The 26,839-nt window shown below is 37.2% G+C and overlaps 2 protein-coding genes across 5 annotated transcripts in view; both read left to right on the top strand.

Moving 5' to 3' along the window:
• The window catches only part of LOC134672401 (protein drumstick), a 48,610-nt gene extending 44,986 nt beyond the window's left edge, over positions 1–3,624 (top strand). For 3 of the 4 annotated variants that reach the window (XM_063530283.1, XM_063530281.1, XM_063530282.1), the window contains exon 3: positions 3,532–3,624. In XM_063530283.1, the coding sequence (XP_063386353.1) occupies positions 3,532–3,580 (49 nt within the window). In that variant the 3' untranslated portion in view covers positions 3,581–3,624. Of the gene's footprint in view, positions 1–2,697; positions 2,772–3,531 lie in introns of those variants that run through there. The other variant, XM_063530284.1, reaches the window with a different exon arrangement.
• LOC134672872 (cuticle protein 1-like) overlaps positions 1–26,839 on the top strand; it is a 195,652-nt gene that overhangs the window by 135,269 nt on the left and 33,544 nt on the right. The gene's annotated exons all lie outside the window — the stretch shown is intronic.

The following is a 26,839-nucleotide window of genomic DNA, read 5'->3' as shown; positions in this document are numbered from 1 at the left end:
TTTTTTTTTTTCTATGTACGTTCACCGATTACTCCGACATCCGTAGTCCGATTTGAGTAATTCTTTTTTTGATCGAAAGGAGCTACCTCCGAGTTGGTCCCATTTTAATTTGGTTCTGTTCTGATGATGGGATCCATGAGGAATTGAGGGAACTCCTCAATTTTTAAAGGCACATGCATGGTGATTTGAGTGTTTTCTTAAGCAACTCGAGCATTTTCTCCCGAAAACCACCACTTTGCTGAAGTAGACCTGATGATGATGATTGTTTTGATGATAATGATGATGATTTTTTAAATGTAGTACGTTCACCGATTACTCCGACATCCGTAGTCCGATTTGAGTAATTCTTTTTTTATTTGAAAGGAACTACCTCCGAGTTGGTCTCATTTTAATTTGGTTCTGTTCTGATGATGGGATCCATGAGGAATTGAGGGAATTCCTCAATTTTTAAAGGCACATGCATGGTGATTTGGGTGTTTTCTTAAGCAACTCGAGCATTTTCTCCCGAAAACCACCACTTTGATGAAATAGACCTGATGATGATGATTGTTTTGATGATAATGATGATGATTTTTAAATGTAGTATGTTCACCGGTTACTCCGGCACCTGTGATCCGAATTGAGTAATTCTTTTTTTGTTTGGAAGGAGTTGCCTCCTAGGTGTTTTCGTATTATTTTTGGTTCTGGTCTGATGATGGAATCCATGAGGAACTGAGGGAACTCCTCAGTTTTTAAAGGCACGTGTAAAGTGATTTCGGTGTTTTCTAAAGTAACTCAAGCATTTGCTTCCGAACACCGCCAATTTGATGTAGTGCAAGTGTAGCCGTACCACGAGTTTGACATTGACATATTCGCTAAGTTAGCGACGCTAACGTCTTCGTAACTAACTTTTTATGCATCTCGCTCGCACTAATATGCCAGTACGAGCGAGATGCAAAGAAAGTAAGTTACACACACGCTAGCGAATAAATCAATGTCAAACTCTTGGTAAGCTGGTAAGGCTACTGATCGGGGGTTAGGGTTAGGAGTTAAGGGGTCGGGGATAAAGGGGTCGGGTAATGGTGGTTGTAGGGCTGCTGGTTCAGGGCCGAGGGGTACATGGATCAGGAGTTGATACGCTGTGAGGTAGAGTGATCGGGGGGGTTGAGAGATTGGGTCAGTGGCGGGGCGGAGGATGGATTTAGTGTAGTGACAGGAATTGTAATTTCCCAGACGGACTCGAGAAAATTCCTGATTGATTACATATTTATTAAAGTAGATACACGAATTTAGTGTTAATCATGATGTTGTTTTTCATTCATGCGTTGCGCTCTTAACAATGCGTTAAAACTAAAAATGGAAAAATAAAAACTTTTTACAAAAAAAAGAAAACCGACTTCAAAAAGGATGAAATAAAATATTATCCATTTTAAGTCTATGCGTTACCAAATGATATGTTTGAAGTCGGTGCCAAGCCAAGTAGTAACAATACCCGTCAAATATAATCAGTCTTATGACTATAAATCCCATTAGAACTGTATTAATAACTATTATAAATGTGTAAGTAATTCTGTCTGCCTCTTTGTCACCTTTTCATGGCTATACAACTGAACCGCTTCAGGTGACATTTGGCAAGAAAGTAAATTCCTTGAATTGTTTTATATTATGAAACGTAGTTCTCTGAATAAGGGACGGGAAATAACTTCAGTCCCAATCTCACGCTTGCGTGCCGACTAACATGGTACGGACTGTGCTAAGAAGGTTTGATCGTGTGTTCTGAGGTGTGTTCTTAGGTACATTCGACGTCAAAGATATGGTTACACTTTTGCACCTTACTCCTTTGTAATAAGACGAAAAGTGTAAACATATTTTTAACGTCAACTGTACCTACAGAAAGTACGTTAATTGTCGTCGTGTAAAGCAAACCAACGTACATCCTTATCGATTCGCATCAAAATCATGGTATGCTTCCAAAGTTGGCTTGGCACCGACTTCAAACATATCATTTGGTAACGCATAGACTTAAAATGGATAATATTTTATTTCATCCTTTTTGAAGTCGGTTTTCTTTTTTTTGTAAAAAGTTTTTTTTAAAGTTATACTCGGAAAATCGGCAGATTAACCGAGTACCGCAAGGATGTTTTAAACGTTTTTTAGTGTTTTTGTTTTTGAGATTTACAGTGGTTTAAGATAACAATTATGTCTTTAGTATGCCGTTTTAGATGATGATGAATATAAACGGTTTTCTTTATTGTTTACAAAGAAGTTACCGTATTTTTTTGTGATGTATTCGTCAAATTGGCATTCTAATAGGTGTATTTTCATCTGACCAGAGCCCGTTTATCAAAAGCTTGTAACTTGTAATACAAGTAGAAGTCCTTTTCTAACAAAAGCCGTGAAAAAGTGACACCACTTGTATTACAAGTTACAAGCTATTGATAAAGAGGGCATTGCAGTAGGGTGACCATGCGTTACAATGTGTTAGGACTTGTATTATTTAATAGGTACCTAATATTTTCCAAGCTTACATTGAGACTGGTCACTTGAGGGTACAGCTATAGATAATCTGATCTAACTTACATTGGTTGCACAATTCGCCCATAATTCTTCTACGCACCGGCCTAACATCTTTTTCTTCGGTGTATTATTAATTGCAATTATAACATGAAAATGTAATACTTTGTAATTGATTTAACATGTTTTTCTCAATTGTTGTAGATGTAGTCAATGCTTGTGGCGGTGAAGGAAGGAGAAAGCACGATCCAACTCAGCGGTCTCTCTTACACGATAGAGTAAGGATATTTTTATTCCTACTTTGATAACAAATATAAACAGTTATCATAATACTCGACAAGAGAGTTTTACCTTCAGAAATGGCACGAGTGCCAATCATTTTCATTTATAAAAAAAAAAACAGTGAAGAGGACCGCACATAAAATGTTGCTTTAAATGATCGTGCTACGCAAATGTCCAAGCATTTGAATTTTATTAACAATATTTGTGAACAGTCCTTTTCATACGAACTTGCGACTTATCAACTGTAATAAGTTTACACGTTTCCATGAAATCGATTTTTACATACATTATTATATATTTTATTTTATATTACTAACATTGGTGTTTTAATTATGTTTTGGATTCTTCTACTGACACTAAATTTATATATTTATGTATTTATTGGAATAAATAATAAATTTTAAAAACAAACATGTAATAAACAGTGTATTCTAAAGTTAGACCGAGAAAAGTCTGCAGCGATTTTAATAGCACACGCAATGCAAGTGTTATTTTAAACGTCAAACTTCTATGAAATTATGACGTATAAATAACACTTGCACTGCGTGGGCTATCAAAATCGCTGCAGACTTTGTCGGTCTAACATTAACAAAGTTTCTTTAAAATACAACTCGATAAATTATCTAACATTAAATAGGTTCATTTCAAATATTTATTCATGTATTTAGTTCAAGAGAAGGGAGTAATATATTTGACATTATCTTTAGTTGTAGTCTGTTGTTCATTATTAATTTTGTGTTTACTTATTTGTTACAGAGAAATCCATTATAATCCAAACAAGGAGGCCGCATATATAAGATGGTGATTCAAGACTCATGTGTATCCGCATTAAGTAATAATCGGGCTAATCTATATAGACCGGCTGCTTAAATGAGTCCTCGCCTGCGCGGTACGGGGGCGACGGGGTAGGCGCCGTACGCCTGCCGCCCGCACCTTCCCCGCCACCCTTAGTCGTCCTACCCCGTCGCCCCCGTACCGCGCAGGCGAGGACTCATTCAAGCTGTCGGTCTATACTTAACAGTATTCGTGGCTTCACCATTAACTCCGCCAGGATGGGATCTTGTTATTTTTCGAATTTATCAAAAAGTATAAGCAAGAAAACGTATAGCTATAAGTTTTCGCAGCAAAAAATTAAATTAAGAAGATTCTGGTGATCTGTAAATAGTATTTATTAGAGTAAGTGATGGTAGCATTTAAACAGCTTAATTGCTTAGCTTATATCTTAATGTAAAAAATATTTATATGATATTTAAAATATTGTTATGGTTATAAGCTACTAATACGTGGAACGTACATAAATAATTTCAAATAATTATGTATTTCATATGGGAACAGATTTATTTTACAATACGATACGAAAGTATTTCCATGATTTCTTATTTATTAGTATTTAGTAAGTAGCGTTCCATAAACTGCTTGATGTATATTTTGAGGGTTGTTCCTAATATTTAGAATGTTAGTAAAGACTAGAGTTAGACCAAGATAAGTCTACAACGATTCTGATAGCACACGCAGTGCAAGTGTTATTGTAAACGTAAAACTTCTATGAAATTATGACGTATAAATAACACTTGCACTGCGTATGCTATCAAAATCGTTGCAGAGTTTTCTTGGTCTAACTCTACTTTTATAGTTGTTTGGTCTAGATATAGCATATAAGAAAGATCGCTAAATAGGAAAAAATTATGTTATCAACATTTTGACGCATCTCAATTCCAGATGAAAAGCAAATTCTGCTGTCATTTTGTAAACCATATTGCAAACCTTATATTTTTAAATAGCAATTAATGACGTGCTAGCTATTTTGACGTTTAGTATCATTTCATTTCACAGTTTTACTAAGCCTATGGTCACCCTCTACAATGAAATATGTTGTTAAAGGTGGCCACTGACGAGCCTTCCAACAGTCCAAATTGCGTGGCTGCAATCCAAAATCGGCCCGTGAATGTCAAAAATCAATGTTTAATATTAGGATGCCGTCCATTTGGATGAATCAATTGTAACGGCATCCATTTGGAAGGCTCGTCAGTGGCCTGCTTTAGTCTTGTATTTTTTCAACTGTTCCACTAACGTGTATCTTATTCGAAAATTCAAAATTTTCTTTTAATGTTGAACGTTTAAGGAGAGTGTAGGCAAGTTATTTGTTTAATTGGTTATCACAATAACTTTACCTTTATTTCGATGCTTTTGCGAAATAGACTTGGTAAGGTTTTTTTAAATATTATCATTTATTGTCTTTACGCACAGTATATAAATATTTTTTATATATGAAGTGTCACATGAGACACTATTTGACACTTTTGTATTTAAACATTGGAATTTAACAAATATTGTATTAATTATTCAAGTAATAGTAGGGATGGTTAATAATGAAAATAATCCATGTGCCAATAATGGACAGGTCGTCTGTTTCGTAGCCATATTTTTTATAGTGTAGTTGTATAAAATAATATTTTTCGAATATGTTATTATGTATTCCATTTCATTGTAAATCAATGATAATAAAAGTTCAGTAATAAAAAGTGTAGTTTTCTTTATCCACTATGTTAAGTGTTTGTTACGTTTGTGTTTATTTCTCGAGCTTTTACTTAAAAGGAATACACTTTGCCAAACTGAGCTGAGTGTATAACTACTAGGTGATCGGGATTCCCATGAGTTATATTCTACATATATGTATTATAAATCTACTTATTGATGATGCATACTACTATTGTGACAAAATAGATCTTTTCACAGGCAGGCCTATAATATCGCAAGATTCACTTTACTGGCGTTAATGTCATATCATATCAAAAACAGAGTTCTAAAGCTGGGAGAGGAATGTCACTTAAACATTGGGACGTTAACTAGAGATCAAGTCAAATAAAATGTATGAGAAACTAGAATTCAACTACAGATTTTTTAAAGAACTTCGTTTTTGGAAGTCGTATTGATGGATTGACATTTTCATCAAAATCGCCTCACTAGTTGGATCTAAATTATGTATATCTAATCATTGCAGTTTTTAAATGGGTAGGTAACGTAAATGTTCCAGCACTGGACACTATCCCAATAGTTACCATCGTCTAATTCCAAGAAATAGAGGTGACAAACGGCCTGGCAACGATTGGAATAAACTGTCAAACTCTTGGACGTTTACCTTACTTATCCTAACCTAAAAGGTACTTTGTTTTGTTCTAGTCTAGTAGCACACCATAAGGCTTTATTTTTTTTTCTTTATATAAACATCATAATCTTTGGATGAGTCATTTAATTATCCTAATACTTTTTCAACAAGCAAACAAGCACCAATCTCAGAAGCAAATACCAACCTTTTATTGAACCTTATTCCATTGTAACAAGGCCAAACTTGTATACATATTTATAACGTGGAACAGGGTAATTTATGAAGTAAACTGGTTAGCGTTAGCGCGTAACGCGGCGGCAGCGACAGACAGCGGGGCACCACTTAGTCACCAACTTAAGTACTAACACAGAGAAAGATATATAATAAAGAGTACTTCCATACAACGCCGCGTGCATTTGTAGAGTCTGACCATAAAAGAGAGACCACAGAATAGAACTCTTCACTCTGCATGGCATCTGCAATGACAAAGTGTGGCGATGTCATCATTTCTATCAAATTATGAGGTATAATGACACTGCCTCATTTTGAGAGATTCAAAGATATTTAGCTCAGACGGACTCTACTAACACAGAGAAAGATACATAAAGAGTGCTTACCTCCATACAACTGTAGTAGGTAAGTTTTAGTGGGTTAAATGTAGATGGCGCTGAACTTCATTAAAGACGCCTTAATGCGTTTATTATGAATTCATTATTGACTAATACAAGTCACCCATTCGTAAGTAACAGTGACGCTCAGAAAATATTATTTATTAATTTTATGTTTCTTAGATAATTAATAGCAGTAAGACGATATTTTATACGAAAAATACTGAAATACAAAAACAAAATACGACAACGATAATTTGACTTGGCTTACGGCATTTTATGGATATTAAATCTCTTTATAAAACTACTCTCTGGTAGGTACCTAATTACATAACACACTTAATAGTTCCTTTTATTTTATGGATAGCGCTGGATGGTTAATATGGTTTATAATTTTGCCAAGCAATTAACTGAATTGTACTTTAAATTTTAATTCAAATAAATACTGGATAGTCCTTTAAAAAATGTATCTAATGGTCCCGATCCTGCGGCGGTATCATGGTCATGTTTTTATCGCCTGTCACGTCATTGCTTCACTTTCGCACTTACATACTTGTTAGAAAGTGACAGGCGATAAAGAAGCCACCATCTTAGCCCTATTGTTATTAAAAGATCTTAAATTGAGTCCCTTCTCTGGCCTACAACCGCGAAAATCGAAGTTCGTAATGTGTGGGCATTTTTCTCTGTCACTCTATTTACGCCTTCATTGGAGTAAAAGAGAAAGATCCCCGCAATTTGCGAATTTCGGTTTTCACGGTAGCCCCTCAGGTCCACATCTGTGTGTCGCCATCGGTAGGCTATATGCTTCCCACACAAGTCTTTCTTATCATAAACATCAATGGTCCCTCTTTTGAGCTTTCTCCCTAGCCCGATGCTAATTGATCATCATACATCATCATCATCATCATCATCTTTGTATATGTACGAGAATACAGATGTCCTCGCGATGTGTTTTCGCCGATAAGCATCTTTTAAGTATATACCGGATTTTGAACCCACGACCGCTAGTTTGGAAGCCGCACGCCACTCAGACTACCAGGGTTTTACATCCGGGTTTTACGACGCCCGGGCTGGAAAGTACCAGGACCTCAGCGCTCAGCAAGAGCCGTGATTCACTGAGTCGTTTCGCGACCTATCAGTCATCTTAGATGCTATCTACGGTCAGGCCGTGTATTACCGATTATAGCGAGCGTAGAAGAGTGGAGGTCTCGGCGATAACCAATGTAACGAGCGTTCGAGATCTGTAGCGACTCAAGAGCAATGAAAACGTGTCACTTAGTATGAATTTTTCCATAGAGTTAATAACCTAAAGTTAGTGTTTTTTTAACATTCAGTCATAAGTTTTGCAATTTAGAGAGACGCGGGGGAATTATATGACTAGTGCCTCTACCATCAGTTGGCAGAGTATTTTTCACTTACTTTCAGTGAATAAACGTGCCGTGAGTCACGTTTTACGTTTCTTTACGGTCTTATGTACCTAACTTCACTCCACTCCAAACGATGCTGTCCCTTTCTAAGTATACTAAAAAACAGAGCAAGAGTTATATCGGAGTTTTATACAGCGCCTCTAGGATTCACCTAATGAACTAAATAACAAAATTGACACATTTTCTCACGTCTGCGTAATTTACTATCTATGCATCTCGCTCTCGCATATTAGTGCAAGTGAGATGCACAGAAAGTAATGTTACATATACTGATGGTAGCCGTGAATATGGAGGGTAGAGCTAAGGAGAATCCTTTATGACTTTATGAGAAAACTCTTTTATGGGAGAATATTTGCAAAAACTGGGCACGCTGTTAGCTATTATAATTTTTCTAAATCTCTCCAGAGTAGCGAAAAAAAGAAAACCCATAAACCTAGTTTCTCATTGTATCAATACCGTACTAAAAATCATGGAGAATGGAAGATACTCGTATTTACAAGTGGAAAAACGTTTTCTCTTTTTGTATGGACGATTACGTAGTATACTTCCCTCTTAAGGTTTTTGACGGACACTTTTTCATTATTAATTACATGGAGATTGTATTCCTTACCTCTACCATCCACTAAGAGCACTTAGAAGGGAGATGTCATCGCTGTCATTTTCTTTACAAAACAGTCTGCCGATTTTTGCGGGGGAGGGGACGTCAAATGTATTGCTATTTCTACATGATTTGTACGTAACGTACAAATAGCCATGTCGGTCCATACAAAAGTTTGCACAATTGTGCAAGTTTTTCGGCAGAGGGGTAAGTAATAATGTCAACAAAAAAATAAAGAGTATACCTTCGAGACTACTACGACTATGATATTTGATTTATTCGGTTGTCAATATAAAACAAATGTAGGTGTTCTTTCTCCCCGTATGAGACGCCATTACTATGTAGTCTTGCTTGAGATTAATAAACATTACCAATATGGTGTTAAAACAAGCTTTTCTTTCCTGCTTGGAACCCTAATCCTAAATCCTAACAGTAAGCACTCAATGGCCACTCCAGTTATTAAATGGTCTAAGACCAATTTTGTCACTTTGTTACTGACTCAACCTTCATTCTAGAATTTTTTAAAGATTTGACGTTGCCATAGTTACGAAAATATTAAACACATCAATGTTAGTAAACAATGTATAAATTAAAATATATTGTATTCAAGACAAAAATTGCAAAATATGATAATTACGTAAACATCATTAATACCTAATCGAGTTAAAATTATGACTTTGCGTGTTAAAAAATAGGAAGCAAAGTATACGGCGCGATTATACAGGCTACTTTTGGCTACATATTTATTACCTATGACGAAAATAGTACACACATGAGAAGAAATCTTAAAATATTAAAATAGGTATGTATTATAATGGTCCGCTTCAGTCCGCATCATGACAGCGGCCGTCTCCTACTGCTAAGTAACATTATCTAATAGAGTGTGCGGAAAGAGAAGAGTCGTGAAATTTAGGGGAGCCCATACATTATACCTACGACTCTTCTCTTTCCGCACAGACCCTACGTATAACCGTAATAGCGATCTTAATTTTATAGTACCTATATGATCTCGAGTATATTTCAGTGCCAAGCGCCCCATTTCCAATACAAAATGAACCCACGCAGCGGGTTTTTGGCAATAAATGTGTTTAAATCTTATTTAAATTTTCAGATTCTGAACCACCAGCAAAAGTTTTTGAAGAAAGTTTTATATTTCCTGTTACCAAGTTGACATGAAAAACGATTACCTATGTACCAAACACAATAATTTGAACAACGGAAAATAAAATAATACTTACTTAGTACTTAAAGAAAAATAAATAAACTCACAGAACATTTGTATGTTTTATTTTATTTAAGATAATAATGCTTAATAAAATACGTAGCAATTCTTGTGTAAATATTATAATAGGTCTTGCGGTATGTTCTTACTACATATGTGTTATGTGCACCCAGCAACAAAAACAGCAACATGTCTATGTACCGCTCCTTGTATTGAGCCTTAATTCTTAATACATATGTAACTTCTACATGCATATGCATGCATACATGATGCAATCCGGGTTTTCATGGAAATGTTGTTTTCAATCAGCTTCTTGCCTAAAACCAAAAATTGCTCGTAAGCAATGTGATTTTCGCAAATGTAGCAGTAGTAATAGGAAAATATGATGTCAAGTATAACTCGTTACCTTTGTACTAAATCAGCCTTTTATCGAACTATTAATTGATTTATCCCTTAAAGTTTTGCTTGAAGTTCACATACTGTTATAAATGTATACATATTACGTTGAAAATTGCATTAATATTCGTGAAAAATCTGCGTATTTGTTGTGTTTACAAGTTGACAGAAATGTCACGTTGGAAACGCACGTATTTTTCGATAACATCTGTCACGTTTACTCGCGTAAAGTATTTACGCAGAATAATTCTGGCTCAGTTTTCATTATATAATAAGAAAGAGAGCGTTTTAGGTGTGAAGTTAGGCAAGTATGGAAAACTCGCGTAAAAACGTTTGTAACTCATGGTACAAATTGAAATTTTTAGTTCTTTACGTGACCGGTAGAGGCACTGTACAATTACTCCATACATTTTCCTTAACTTTCTCACTATCTTCACTTCTCACTGTCATTCACGGAACTCATAGTAGAGCTATAGAACACATATTAGTGTAAAATATAAAATAATAAACAGAATTGAAAACAATTAAGACCGAAGTGATCCCATAAGTGTTCCGTGAGCAAAGTTTTGTACGGAACACTAAAAATAATAATATTGATGTTAAATTTTATTATTTATAACGTTACAATACATATACGGAGTCAGCTAAAAATGTAGCGCATCGAGAAAACTCTCAATAGCCAGCAACCAAAAAGACTGGCTGACATCTGATAACCCAAAATACGATTATTGTGTGATGTCGAATAAAATTTATTGAATAGGTATCTACATATTCACCTTGCATAGTACTTATATAATTAGTCATTAAAGACATCGTAATAAGCGCTCTTATACTGGTTTATTTGAACCTGCAGCTTGCTATCTCGGTAAGCAAGTGAATCCGATGTCTGCGAGTCCCAACGGAAGCTTGCACGGCGAGAAAGCAATTTTTTACCAACTCACATCAGCCTCGGGTTCCCACGACCCAGTTGTCGCAGTGACTAAAGGGTTTTGCAAGTCTAGTCTGGTGGTTTGACACGGATGTTGCGCCAGTCGGACTTCGCCACGCCCGTGTGTGTGATTCAAAGTTTTTGCTGGTGTTCTGAGTAAACATAAGTACAATCAGCTTCAAGTAGGTAGTGACGGACAAGAAACCTATCTCGCCGTGCAGAGAAAGCAATTTTTTACCAACTCACATCAGCCACAGGTTCCCACGACCCTGTTGTCGCAGTGACTAAAGGGTTTTGCAAGTCTAGTCTGGTGGTTTGACACGGATGTTGCGCCAGTCGGACTTCGCCACGCCCGTGTGTGTGATTCAAAGTTTTTGCTGGTGTTCTGAGTAAACATAAGTACAATCAGCTTCAAGTAGGTAGTGACGAACAAGAAACCTATCTCGCCTTGCAGAGAAAGCAATTTTTTACCAACTCGCATCAGCCACAGGTGGTTCCCACGACCCAGTTGTCGCAGTGACTAAAGGGTTTTGCAAGTCTAGTCTGGTGGTTTGACACGGATGTTGCGCCAGTCGGACTTCGCCACGCCCGTGTGTGTGATTCAAAGTTTTTGCTGGTGTTCTGAGTAAACATAAGTACAATCAGCTTCAAGTAGGTAGTGACGAACAAGAAACCTATCTCGCCTTGCAGAGAAAGCAATTTTTTACTAAGTCACATCAGCCTCGGGTTCCCACGACCCAGTTGTCGCAGTGACTAAAGGGTTTTGCAAGTCTAGTCTGGTGGTTTGACACGGATATTGCGCCAGTCGAATTCGCCACGCCCGTGTGTCTGTGATTCAAAGTTTTTGCTGGTGTTCTGAGTAAACATAAGTACAGTCAGCTTCAAGTACGTAGATACCTAGTGACGAACAAAGTGGCCAAATATATCGTAATGCAAGGTGTTACTAGAGAAATAAGGATGTTTTCCGGTATGTTTGACCACTTTGGCCGTCACTATCTATTTGATCCTGACTGTACTTTTATTTCTTTCTTAATGCAATGACACCTATTGGCTACTCATTAGTTATTAGTGAATCAACAAATCAAGTGAATGTACAGTCAACAACAGTACTTTATTGCCTGTACATTAAGGTCGTGTATACATATTTTTGACACTTTGCCTGTATTCATAGCTCTGTTGTTGACTGTACCCACTAGTTCTTTTTCTAACTGCCAATCCAGATGGAATACTGTGTACCTACCGATTGCCAAGTTAGGAGTAGTTTGACTTTAGTTTGCTCCTAGAATTTTGATAGTTATCGATTAAATAGGTACGAGATTATCAGAAATAGAACCGACTTATTATCTGTATAGGTACTATCAGATTTGAAAAGGTAATAACAAAATATTATGACGTGACACGGTTAACCAGTAAATTATTAAGGTTACATGTCAGAATACCTAAATCATGACACAGAATTTTACAGATTCAGCCTATCACAGTCAAACTTTCACAACTCTGGGACATACAAGATGTGCAGCAGCGTTGCCTTAAGGAAAGACGTGACGTGATCACCTGTCATGTCATATAAAAGTAAGCGCCGGAAGCTCCGGTCCGGACACGGGCCGATCTAACGTGAGTCATCCTTTAGCCCGGATCTCGACTTTGTCCGCGCGGTCCCACCTCAAACTCATAAAATCCGAAGCTGTCGCTGCTGGCTTAATAAATGAATAGTGCCCAATTCGTGCCTGGACTACCCAGGTCGCAACAATCCACGACCTGAGCTAATTCCCTCGCGGCAGGCACAGACAAAACGCGGAAGGCGCAGAACGTGAGCATTATTGCAGCATTGTGACGGGGATTCGGCGGGCAAATTATAGATTATTCTGTAGGAAGGTAAATTTCGATGAAGCTACCAATAGTAGTGTCACTGAAATAGATAATAATGTTAATTCGAAACGTTCACTGTCTAACAGGCATAATTAATAACAAAACTTCCGTGGGACACCGACATATTAAATATCTTAAAAACGGGTCACTCACGTATTTTATGACACTCCTCGGTACGGAGTGAAACATGTCGAGCGTTTTTCGACTTAAAATACGTGAGTGACCCGTTTTTAAGATATTAAATTTAATAACAGGCATTATGTTTGAGAATCAAGCTTCATTTTGTCTTTTTGCATATTTTTTTAGATTAACTTTGGTTGTTAAGCTCAGCGCTTGGAGTGAGTACTAGTCTATTTCAGTGCTAGTTCATGTGGTAACCAAGCACGGAACTATTGGCTGCTCGGAGGATCTGCGCGTAGGGTTTGCAATCCGGATCCGAAATGTATGAAATGATCCGGATCTGGATCCGGATCCGCGGATCTTCCCATACATTTCGGATCCGTCGTGCAAACCCTATCTGCGCGCTAAACATACCTGAAGTCTTCAAAATAAGTACTTAAATAACACCCGCTTTTTTGAGGCCTGCTAAATAATGTAACAAAAGTTATAGTTTTCAACATTTATTACATAACATTATTAGCTTATACTCATAAAACTGCCTTGTTTTTGAATAAAGTGCTTTGGATTCGTGGCAGATAGTTACACCCAGCTGCAAAACTGCATGGCCAATGTATGAATAAATTCCATTCATAATGTATCCATGCAATTTTGCAGCTCGCTGTCCCTCACCCACGCTAGGGTCGCTAGGCAGGTCACTTGAATGCCAGTAAGGTCACTAGTACTGACTTCTGCATTAATTTAACGGTAAGAGAAATTATTGCACTTAAACTGCGATGTGGGGGATGCCGTTGCAAAATTTAAATTCAAAAGTAATATGTACGACTCAATTCAAGTTAAATTGAGTCGCACAATATTACTACTGTTATTAGGGAGAGTGATGATAATGCGCTAAAATATTTAGGTAAGTACTTATTAGAAAACAGGAATAAGGTCATGTGGCTAATTCCGTAATAGGGACTAATTCCGTCAAATGTTTTTATATATATATAAGGTCATGTGGCTAATTCCGTCTAAATGTTTTTTTCCTACGATTGTGGACAGAATAGCTCCTATGACGGAATTAGCCACATTGACCTTACTACTAATGACCCTACTAGTTACGTATCATGTTGTTGCTCAGTATTTGGCAACTACGGACTGAAAAATGATGATGTTAATTAAAAGTAACAAGTTGTCAAATTAAGTTCACTTGAAGCGTAAAATTATTTATATTTATATCTCTGTTTTGCAATTAAGTACCTGCAAAAAACTTCTTTGCAAAAAAATATTTTAAAAATGATGACCTAAATGTTTTAAATGTATGTGCTTAAGCTTCTGTGATGTCTTGAACCGAAATAAATTAATATATAAACATTTGACCGTCGTATTTGTTTTTAAAATAAATAAATCATGCCTAAAGACATACGAGGAAGCTACCCTGGTCAATAGTAATCGTAGGTGTTCTATCGCTAATGAGTGCAGTTCACACACATTGTCCGCTGAAACAAATGTCTCGTTTCCTGGCTAAAAGGGCCTAAGCGCCACTTGCCATAAACTACAAAAATAGACTCAGTGTACTTTATAAAAGGGTCGTATTTCCCATCTCGCAACGAGCACTTACTTTCTTTTATCAAAGAATTGTATAAATGTCTCTCTCACTGTTTGTAATGTACGCCGGAGAGTAATCGTGCTTTATTAATGGGTGAAGTTAATTAGTTTTGGAGATCGGGTATTAGTCATTTGTAGAAAGGGAAACCTTTTACCCAGACTAAAATTATGACGTGTAGTAGTGTTTTAAGTAGGTCATTGTTACGACCGTATTAGCTCATCTTGTGGGTTCGACTAAATTATTAAAAACCGGAACATCAAAACAGTAAAAAGTGCAGTATAAACTAGTAAACGAGGTATTCTACAAGTCTATGTAGCTAAATTGTGCAAATATCTGACTTTAGTCGCAACAGACCTACTGCCGTATTCGAACTTCAAGATATTCACAAGAGACGACACGTACTAGATCCATTCTAGATACGTTGTAGTTTAGATATCAACTAGTTCTCTTTTGCAGCGCAATTCGGGCAACCAATGTCACTTTCACGTTAGATAGAGTAAGATAACTATTAGATGTGAATTGGATTTCTAAGTCATATCCTGTGGAAATCGTTCAAGAGCATCTCCAGAATCGCGCGAATGTCAAATTTGACAGGTTAGATCTTAAACATATCGTTATCGTATCTTCGTGATGTCTAAAAGATATCTAATAGATGTCTATTTCGAAATCCGAATTGGGCCCATAATCAACATAATATATATTATCGTCGTCAAATACTTATGATTTTTCAGGTGAAGGTCATGGCATAAGAAGACTACCTAATTAGATTTGCAACTCCCACAAACCATACAGTAAGTATAAAATTACCTTAAGATCTGAATATCTAAAAGTCTAAAACTAAACTAAACTACTAACGTTATTTTACTAAAAGTCATTAGACTCGCCTTATGCTTAATACGCGTAGGCATAATCAAAAACGTTGAAAAACAAAAGAATGAATTAACAAAAAACCTCCAAAATCGTTAGAACCAATGTTCCAGCAATTTTCTCTATTGATTCTCGAGTCAACTAATTATAGTAATAGTTGTACGAGACTAGAGACCGATTGTTTTTACTTTGGAGTCAATGGTCCAATTTAATGGACCGATTTTGTATGGACAATTTTTCGCGTGCGGTGTGGTCGTTAAATACGTTTGGACAGCTCGCCGCCATTCAGGAAATGGTCCATTCACAAGATAATATGATACACAAAACTCATTCTGTCTAATTCGATAATTAAGGCTAAGATTCGTTCATTCATCGCCTTGTTGTTTCTTTAATCAATGGCGCTGGGTTATGAATGAAAATCGGATTTGGGGAAATACGAGTGATCGGTCAGTTGAAACCGAATCTTTATGTGATTGAAACTAAATACACTTTAAGTTTGCTTACGGATTTGGTGACAAGATTTATGAATGGGACTTAGATAAATTATGTTTCTAACACAGACATAATTTGTGGCACTTAAAGATTGTCTCCCTACATCACATCATCACATCATCCCTGCATCTTGGAAGATTATCTACATATCAAATTAAACATTGCATCGTACGAGTCGTAAGTTTTCGTAAGAAAAATGTTACTAAATAAATGCAGCATAGGAACTTATTGCGTAATATATTCTATACTTAGCAGTTTTAGTATACTTAGTACCTAGTGTACCTAATAGTAGTTTTCTGTAAAAGAAATGAAAATGATTGGTGTTATTCGTAGCAAAATGGCATACTGTTTGATATGTGGAGAAATTGTATGGATAGTAAATCAACATTGTGTAATTCAAAGTAGGACGTACATTTCTAGTCACAATCATGAAGCTACTAAAGCTTGATAGGCTCTGTTCTCTTTCTGATTTTGACATTTGCAGCAGCAACGCAGTCAGCAGCAATATGGCTTCAAAATACTGCAGCAGTAAGTTGCCGACTGCAATGCAGGTTACGCCAATTTTTAACCCCCGACGCAAAAAGAGGGGTGTTCTATGTTTAACGCCAATGTCTGTCTGTTTGTGGCATCGTAGCTCTCCATCAGATGGCCCGATTTCGATGCGATTTTTTAAGCGAAATCGAATTTTCTTGCGGTGGTTCTTAGGTTGTTTTATAGAAAAAGATGTCAGACATTATTGGCATACAATGGATTTGAATGGCATATAGCGTCTAAGGGTTTTAAAATTAAAAATAGTTATAATAAAAATGTCTGTATAAAATGATCTTATTGACGTTAGCTGCAAGCAAATAGGTATCAACTTCACCGCAATCATAGTTCGGTACTCTCCTATAAGTAGTACTGCTAGCTTCGTGGAAGGAATGAGTGATGCGGTCAAACTCCGTGACAGAGCGTTGCAATTGTGGTCGCGGTAAATCCACGATTGCTTTTGGGTTGGTTGCCGCCTATGTTTGAACGACTTGACACGCATTTATAAATAGGTATCTACGTTAACGTAGAGGGAGTAAAACATAACAGTGGCAATAGTAACGCGAGCGTAGGTAGGACTGTGGTAAAAGTGAATGACCGATGACCCTTACTTCGGACTTAACCCTGTAGCAAGTAGAGAGGGCTTCTTAGCCCTCTCTACTGAGACTCCCGCCTGCGCCTCTATTGAGAGTACTCTCACCAGGCGGGTGTTATGCTTGGGGACCGAAGTCCACTGAGAGTTGCTCGGAAGTTGTATATTAAGCAACTGACATTTGGAACTTCCTAAACGCGATGTAGGTTTCTACCAAATTGCGTTCTAGGAACGTTGTGGAACGATGTCGACAGTGACGGGAGAGATACTGACGCTTTGAAAAAAACTTCTGTATTTTTCATTTCTGCTCTCAAAGGGTTCCATGGAATACCTAGAACATTTTTATTTCACTAATTTTGTGGTAACACGAATTAATACATGCTTAAAAATTTTGAAAAGATAAATGTATATTAAGTTGATCGAACTTTTACTTTTTTTTTATCTTTGGAATATATAGAGAGCAGAGAATGCTCACCTATTCACGATTGAAGCTATCAATAAACATGGTTGTGCCATAAATATCGTCGGTGCGTCTGCATGTTTGATACGAGCGTTAGCCTACATCGTGTACAACATGGCAGAGCATTCAGCACAGCTCATTCAGAAAAGATTTAGCCAGGGTTGTGTTTAGAGAGGATAAATAATTAAATATGAATACGAAACGTCTTACCTAAAGTGCCTTTGGTAAGGCAGTTATAGGATATTTGTCGAAGAATAAGGAAAACATCGTAAGTAAACCGAAGCTATCCCAATAAGTCGTAATACGTAAGCCCATTCTTGGGATTAATTGCCAAGCAGATACTAGGCTCTCATGAGCGTGGCGAAAAGCTGGGACAAATTTAGATTTGCACATGTAGACATTCCTAGTAGTACCTACTATGGAGTAAGAAGATAACTGCTGATAACCCGACCGGATGCCGCTATGACCTAGTAGTTTTGGCTGTCAGACGTGAATGCTGAAGGCGCTGGTTCGTACGCGGAGGAGTGACGCTCTGAGTAAATTTCTTTAAGTACTTAAACTTTTTCTGAAGTTTGAAGAAGATGATAAAATAGCTAACCAACCCTGTCAATGGGCAGGGTTGCTAGTGTAACCGGAGAGGTTATTTCCATTGAATAAATGGCGGTTTCACGCGAGGAGGGCGGGGAGCGGACGCGTGCCGTCCTGGCCAGGCGTTCTCAACTGAAACTTTGGTGATACAATTTCGATATGATGCGCACAACTATTTAAAGCCAAAATAATAGATATTGGAGTAGCAAGTGGAATTGGCTATTGTTAGATGTATTAAGGCTCTTCTACACGATGGGCCGGCCAATCCAAGGGACACAGCCATGTGGTAATGAGATAGCAATAAATGCGTCCCTTGGAGTGGCCGGCGCTGGCCCATCGTGTAGAGGAGCCATTAAGCATAGTAACCGAGCTCTATATAGTGTAGCAGTGAGGGGGAAGAGGTAAGTACGAAAGGTGCCAGGGCTATAACCGCGAAAATCAAAGTTCGCAAATTGCGGGGATCTTCCTCTTTTACTCCAATGACGGCGTAATTAGAGTGACAGAGAAAAATCCCCGCAATTTGCGAATTTCGGTTTTTGCGGTAGCCCCTCTGGTGCCGCCTGTAAGTCTAACTGCGAAACTACTGCGCGGATTTAGTATTAAGTTCTAAATACTAGTCTAAACTATTTGTTTATTTTCCATTTCCTGTATTTGATTATCTTTTGCAAACACAAGACTAGTACCTACGGAAAATACAACAAACGATTTAAATATCCGTTCACTAAGCGGATTAACACCATTCAAGTTCCAAATGTAAATCAGGCGTATTTGTTTAGGCTCTGACCCAAACAAAACTTACGTATTTAGGTAAATAGAAAGTTGAGAGCACCCAAATCAATACCGACCATTATAAATGACAGTGTATCTACAAAATTAGACGCACGTGTTAACAATTAAAACTCTTATTTACTAATCACCGCTCTCAACAATTATACTGTACGTGGTCACGGCTATTATGGAGAGGCTAACGGATCGGACAAATCTCAAATTATAGTTTAGCTACGGTGGTTTTGCACCCACACATTTCCGCGTTGCCTTAATGATCCGATATTATGTTACAATATTGTGACTCGCCAGTCCCGTTGTCAATTCATAGAAGTTTAATTGGAATTGGAAATAAAGTGGAAATGTAACGTGGGCGGATTTCGTTGTGTGGAAGTGTTGATTTTTATGACGGGTGGGGTTTTGTTTTTAAATTGGTTTGCCGAAGGTTGAGGATGGGGGCTTGCGAAAGATATTGAACGATCCCGTGATGTTATGTCACGAGCGCGGGGCGGCGCGAGCGCCGACCGACCTGCGTGGGCGGCGGCCTGCCAGGGATGGGAAACGCTGGAACTTATCGATATTTAGTTACTTATTAGTAATTTCGTTCTTTTTATGACATATTAGATGAAAGTAAATGAATAGTTAAGGCAAATTAGAAGGTCGACCTAAAGTCGCGGAATTTGAAGGTACCTATGTCACTTTTGTGCCATTAGGGCCCCCCCACATCTGGCGTCTTTCGAGCGTCGGCGTCTGTCGGCGTCTGTCCAGCGCTATGGAAAATGACGTCGCTGCGCAGTTGCGTCGACGCTGCGTCGACGTTGCGTCGACGTCGGCCATAGAATTGTAGACGCCGACGCTCGAAAGACGCCAGATGTGGGGGGGCCCTTACATAGAATCAAATTACAAAAACTTTCAATTTCGGTGACTTTACATACATACAAGATTGTCAATTCAGTCTTATCTGAATCGAACTTGGATGTTTAAACCCTAAATTTGAGTACCTAGTTGACAGCAAAGAATATGGGGAACTAAAAAATAGATAATATAATATCGTATGTTAATTTCGTACCTTCTTCTTCTTCCTCGCGTTATCCCGGCATTTCGCCACGGCTCATGAGAGCCTGGGGTCCGCTTGACAACTAATCCCATGATTTGACGTAGGCACTAATTTTTACGAAAGCGACTGCCATCTGACCTTCCAACCCAGAGGGTAAACTAGGCCTTATTGGGATTAGTCCGGTTTCCTCACGATGTTTTCCTTCACCGAAAAGCGACTGGTAAATATCAAATGATATTTCGTACATACATAAGTTCCGAAAAACTCATTGGCACGAGCCGGGGTTTGAACCCGCGACCTCCAGATTGCAAGTCGCACGCTCTTACCGCTAGGCCACCAGCGCTTATGTTAATTTCGTACCTATACATATATTTAAAAATCTAAGCTTTGATCAAAAAATAATCTCACTGATTTTATTCTCATTATTTCTCAACTCTTTTTATTATGATAACTCAGCTCTGTTTCATTCATTCATTCATTCATGTTATTAGTCCACCGTGCCTATTTTACTTCCTGTTATTTTGCTCTACTTTTTGATACGTTCAGGCAAGGTGTTTGACTGTCTCTAATAGTTAAACCATGAATCTTGTTTTCTATGCCCACCACTTCTAACGTTCTAACCCATCATATTTTCTCATTTAATCATATCTATTACGTCTACTAATTTTATGATTATATACTATTATTAGTATTGAGGTTATTAGTATTGAGTTCCGTCTTTCTTATAATTAATGTATTTTTATATGGATAAAAAACGATGTATTCACAATAGTTCGTTTTGTTAGCGTTAGAAAGAACTTGCAAGAAGGTAAGCGATCTCGACATGTCTTTTAATTGAAAACGAAAACGAAAAATTTAAATGAAAAGAGCGTTTGAGGGAAAACCGATAGGACGCCGCCCGGTCGGTCGACCTAGGTATCGATGGGCGGATGTGGTGGACGCTGATCTGCGCGAGCTCCGGATTGAGAACTGGCGAGACACGGCACAGGACCGGGATCAGTGGCGAGCAGTCGTGTTGGAGGCCAAGACACACTTTGGGTTGGTCGCTGCGCCAGAGGAGTAAATAAGTAAGTATGAAAGCAGAAGAATATAAATGATCGTATTAGATTCATAATGGTTACATATTTGCCGTAACTTTTTTTTAAAATGTGTTTTTCAATTTAAATACACATCAAGATTGTTTACCTGATTTCTAATGATAAAAAAACGAACTATAAATGTTTCATTCGTCCTCAGATATTTGTAACAAACATGCACTTCATCGAAATATTTATCGACATAGTCACCGCGGAGATGGCGCGTCGCAGGCGCAATCTCGCTAACCCGTAGCGGCTGTGGCGACAGACAACATAAGGTCACAATCGGGCCCGTGAGCCCGAGCCTTTAAATATATAGCCTTGTACGTTAAATGTCTAATGCTATTTCATTTACACTGCGCCATTAAAGATGCGTTCGCTGCGCCGCTTTTATGTGGACGGCGGACAGTACTGACACCCATTGGCATTCGGGTTTTTGCCTATTATGTTTAACATCAGAGGATTCTACACTCGAGTACAATGAAAACGGGTAAAATGGAACATTTCACACTAAGTGACACGTTTTAATTAATTTCTAGTAATAAACAATAAACATCATGAAGTCATTCGTTTTTATGTTGGTAGTACTAGGATAGGTTAGGGAAATCACAACGAGAGCAACATGAAAAAAGTTTATACCTACTTATTTGATGAAAAGTTATAAGTAATGGTAAGTTGAATATATTTGATCAATTATAAGTATTAAGGTATATGTGGTGGCCAGATAATTTTTAGAATTGATCTCTTTCTGTTGTGGTTAGGTTTGACTTTTTCATAATGTGGCCACTGATCATTTCATGAAAATCTGGCCACGACACATATTTTTTATATTTTGTTGTAATTATGTCCTATTTATTTTAAATTGATCTAGGTAATAATATAGGTGTATTATAAAAAGCTTATACGCAGAAATTTTATACTATAAAAGAGTGCTTACCTACGTATTATATTGGTGGGTTAGTTTCACGAAAACGAGGTGTCCCACTTATTTGTAGGTAATTATGACATTATTTGGAAGCGCCGGCTTGCCGCCATTTTACAAGTGTTTGTTCCGGCGCCTAAGCCTAAATAATATTAGTGGGTAGTAAATAGAGGCTCTTTGAGGCGCCGAACAGGAAGAGATGACGCCATGTTTGTTCCTTTGCTGTTTTAGACTGTGGCTGGGCAAAAACTTGGACAATAGAATTAAGTTATGTACAAGTTTTATATTTACATTTTTACTTTTTGTATACCTACGATACGGTGAAAATTAAAACGAAACTCGTATTTTGCGGCGTAATGTTTAGTTTTTATATACATAACAATTAATAATAATTATGTATATTTGATATGTCTGTGTCTCATGGAAGATAATTTAGACTGTAAGAGTTTAAGTAAGTTTAGTGTCACATAAGTACGATACACATCTATAGGTACGATTAAAATACCAGAAAAGACGTAAGTACTATAAGTATCTATCAATATATATGAAGCTGTGTAGTGCTGAGACAAAAGTCATTTTGTTAAAATTAATGACCGTCCATAACTTTTGTTTGATTGACTCACGGAAAACATTACATGAGACTCATCATTATTCTGTACGGAGATAGTACTGTCATTGTGTAATGCATATAGAGGCATGCTCGCAAAGCCGGCCGGCGTGTCGGAGATGTCCGCTGTTTCATACAAATGCTTCTAGTTATGTTTTCAAACTTGAAGTATAACGGCTCGATTCGGAAAATGAATTAGATCTCTACTAGACCTCAACAAGTTACGATATGGATAATTTAAAGATATTTCAAATCAAATAAATCAAATATCATTTATTATCAGGCAACTAAGGCCCATAGATACATACCTTACAAACTAACATACATACAATAGTAAAATCTTACAAGCTAAAAAAATATTTCGGCGACACGTCGGTTTTCAGTTGTGTCGCATTTGTAAGATAGATATGTCAAATTTGACGTTTCCGCGATTCTGGAGGTCCTCTTGAACGATTTCGACAAGTTATGGCTTAGATATCCAAGTCACATCTAGTCGATATCTAATGTAAATCTAGTTGATCTCTATATCGTCTCTAGATCTTGTGATTATCTCGTTTCCCGAATACGCGTGTAACCCTATTTTGATAACAATGATAACTTTAAAAACACGGGTAGTGTCCAATGATTTTAATAAATCATCGGTTACAGTTACGTGATCGACAATTTATACACTGTCCCTGTTATTGTCGGTTCTACGAGCTTGTGCTCCGCCTTCTGACACAAATTTGTCTATGTATATGTATAGATAATTTTTAAGCCTTTGCTTAAAACAAGAGATCTAAGTTTTAAGCAAAGGCATGCAAAATGCATTATCCTTTACGAAATATAAGAATATTTCGTCAGGGATAATGCAATACCGCGTAACTAACAATTCAAAATAGTTTAATTCAAACAACATATGTACTTACAATGGACGTTGGACCTTACTGCATTCGTTAGCTACGCGGTATTGCACTATCCCCAACGGCTTCCTTTTCGTGACTTTCTGACTCTTACACTTTTTGGTTCCACCAAGGTTCCACCTATCCTCATCACGGATGGCTGTTGCAATTGGCATTAATAACTATAGTGAGACGACGCGACCCCTTTGAAAATGGCTTAATATTCGTAAAAATCTCATATCTCCATTGCCATTGGACCATTGAATGCTATGTAAATTCGTATGGCAGTCTGCATAGAGCAGCGCATTCGTAATGAATGGACGTACCCTTCGGCGCTCGCGCACGCCGCGCCGCCCCCCATTGTTTTGGGCGACAGATTATAATAATTCCGCAGCAAATCAAGCATTTGGGGATCGAACGATCGGCTTCGTTCAGGTTATTAAATCAATTCGTGTAGCTCGCCTGACATGTTTTGGTAGTTGATTGTTCAGTTTTTTGTGCAAAGCGTTTAATTTGCGGTGTAATAAAATTAAATGCTTTATGCAAATATTAGTTTTGATGAGCGTCGATTAGATGCAAATCTGACGCTCTTTAGAAACAATGGACACCGACAAAACTGAGGTATCACTAGCAATTCAAATCACAAATCAGGCGCTACTAATATACTTAACGTTGAAATTTGATTAAATAAAAAGTCAAACTTAATGCATTATGGGTTTAAATATCATTTGTGTACGACATGCCGTTGCGTGCGGTTAAACTGTATGTCATTTTGATTTTATACTTCTGTCATAATAATCTATCAGGATAACCTTTGAACATGTTAAATATTTCTCCAAGCTTGTATAATTGCATAGCAAATATTAACACAAATCCCGAGTTGGGTTCGAGCAAGTTTGTTACACGTGAAATTATCTAAAGTGTCATACTCTAAAAGTTGGTAGGTACTAGTACATTAGGTTCAACCCCTCTAAAATATTATAAAAAAAACTGACAAATAGGATGAACACAAGTAATTCCAACAATGTTTCCTTTATGGTAAATTGTATTGGATTTTTTTAGACTGTTGTTATTTTAAATATCAAGTATCAAAACATTTGTCTATACATGAAAGTCATATAATGCACGTACTATGTAGATTCGAGTAAGTATCTGATGCATTGCTTGCTACGTGCATATTTCAAGAACAATGATAAAGATATAAAACCATCACAGGATAAAGTATAGCTTCGCTGAGGGCTTTATTCCTTTTAATAATCCGTAATATCGCTGTCACCAGCAAAAAGGTTCTACGAATTCAACCATGAATTCATCTCTCCGATCTTAAAAGCTTTCTTTGTCATTTTAAATGGCCACAATCACATCACTTCAACACAATAGAATCGAAATGCAATCAAAAAGCTACCGTAACCACTTTAAGTTGAGGTAGGGATTGCGTTGTCACGTTTCGGAATGCGTAACTCCGGTAGCCTGTCTTGGGATTTCTCCATGCGGCGTTTCACCATAACTGACCATCATGCGATATTGCTAAATATGCTTTGAGGTGAGGACTTAGAGTGTATTTTTGGTTGTTTTTGGATGGTGTTTAAGGCTGTTTGAGATTGATATTGAGCAGGTAAGACCGGTAGCCGACGGACAATAAGCGATCGCTCATCTGGTTAGATAGCAGGCGGGATGATTACACGTTCACTTTGCGCCTTAGGATAAATCTGAATAAAGTATTGTGTGGAGTGGAATTTTTTGCGTTTTCTTTCCCTTTGAGCAATTTGTGTCATCTAGGGTAGCGTCTTGTTCTAACAGTCGAAAGACTCGAAAGTTTTATTTTTTAGTTTTGACTGAACGTCATTATTTGGGTATTACTCGGTCGTATTTGATTATTTTGATTATAATAATGCCTAAGTTAACCTTACTTCAAGGAAACAAATGAATCAAAAATACACTGAAAAATATACCTACGTGATATAGGTACTAGTATATGTAATTTAACGCATCATACTATATAGGTATATATTTTCCGTGAAGGAGAACATAGTGAAAAAACCTGCATACATCCGCAAAAAAATTTAAAGGTGTACTTATGTGAAGTCCCCAGCCCGCATTAGCCCAGCGTGGGGACTATAGCCCAAGCTCTCTCGCGCATAAAAGGCCTGTGGCCAGCTGGTAGTAGATACCAATACGATTACTAAATTACTATAATAAATGCAAAATATTAACATGTATGAAGTTCCAGTACAAAACGACTGTAATCATTGTTCACAAAACATATACTTATGCATTTTAATTACCTAAATAAAAAAAATTAATAAACTGAATCCATCAAAAGCTTACAAGAGGCCGGGGTTACTTTACCACAAGGCCAAATTGCAAAAGCTTGTCATCAATATGTAAAACGCCACGTACCGTTTTTGTTGTATCACTAAAAAAAGAATAATGAACATTTTAGCCCAAAAGTTTGAAATGACGCACGAATATACTACCTATTTGTTCTTGTGTGAGATAGTTTAAGAGCTAGTCAGTTATTAGCCGCATCTTTTTTTAAAATGAAAACTTCTTTAGCGGCGCTGTGCACTTTTTGTGATGGGCAAAAAATTTTAAACTCGCGAGAGCGTAAGACATAAGACGGACACGTGACTTGTTCGAAAAACTGTTACAATGTTATTGAGTTTTCACTTCTGCTGGCACTCCCGGAGTGCAACCCGTTGTTTTTAACAGGTTATTTTTTGACGCTGTGACTTTGTTCGTGTTTGATTGTATATGTATCTTATTAGTTATACATTTACCTATAAGTAATATTTAAATATTGTTTTAGATAAAATCCCCCTCAGCTGGAATATTTTTCATTATTGCCTGACCGGATCTATTCCATTCATTTATTTGACGCTTTCCTGGTTACCTACCTCTGCGATGAATCGTCTGAACGTGAAGAAATAATCGTAAATAATGAAAATCAAATAAAAAATTATGAATTGTAGCCCGATTGGCAAACTTTAAATCTGCCTGTTTCCGGCTCCATCGATTATCTCTGCAACAGATGCTGTTTTCAGACAGTGATTCCATTTGAAAAAATATATGCAGTTTTCAACGCCTACAACCTCGACTTTCTTGCAAAAACAAAAAAACTGCACTAATAAAAGTATTCATTTATCAGGATATGCATAGTTATTCAGTGTTAACCGTGATGAAATTTTATATGTAAAAAAGGTCCCCAGCTCTTAGCTTATCTCAGTACAATCAGACAGTTTTATCGCATGTCGAGTCAATGTTTAAAATTAATCACGTTTAATAGACTCGTCTTTGCTATTCGGATTCAATACATCACACCCACACATGGAAAGTTTTGATTCACTGGATTAAGACTTTAGGAGTA

This window comes from Cydia fagiglandana, chromosome 17 (assembly GCF_963556715.1).
Source record: "Cydia fagiglandana chromosome 17, ilCydFagi1.1, whole genome shotgun sequence".
Classification (NCBI taxonomy): Eukaryota; Metazoa; Arthropoda; class Insecta; order Lepidoptera; family Tortricidae; genus Cydia; species Cydia fagiglandana.
Note: the sequence above shows the minus strand (reverse complement) of the source record. Positions and strands in the feature narration are given on the sequence as shown.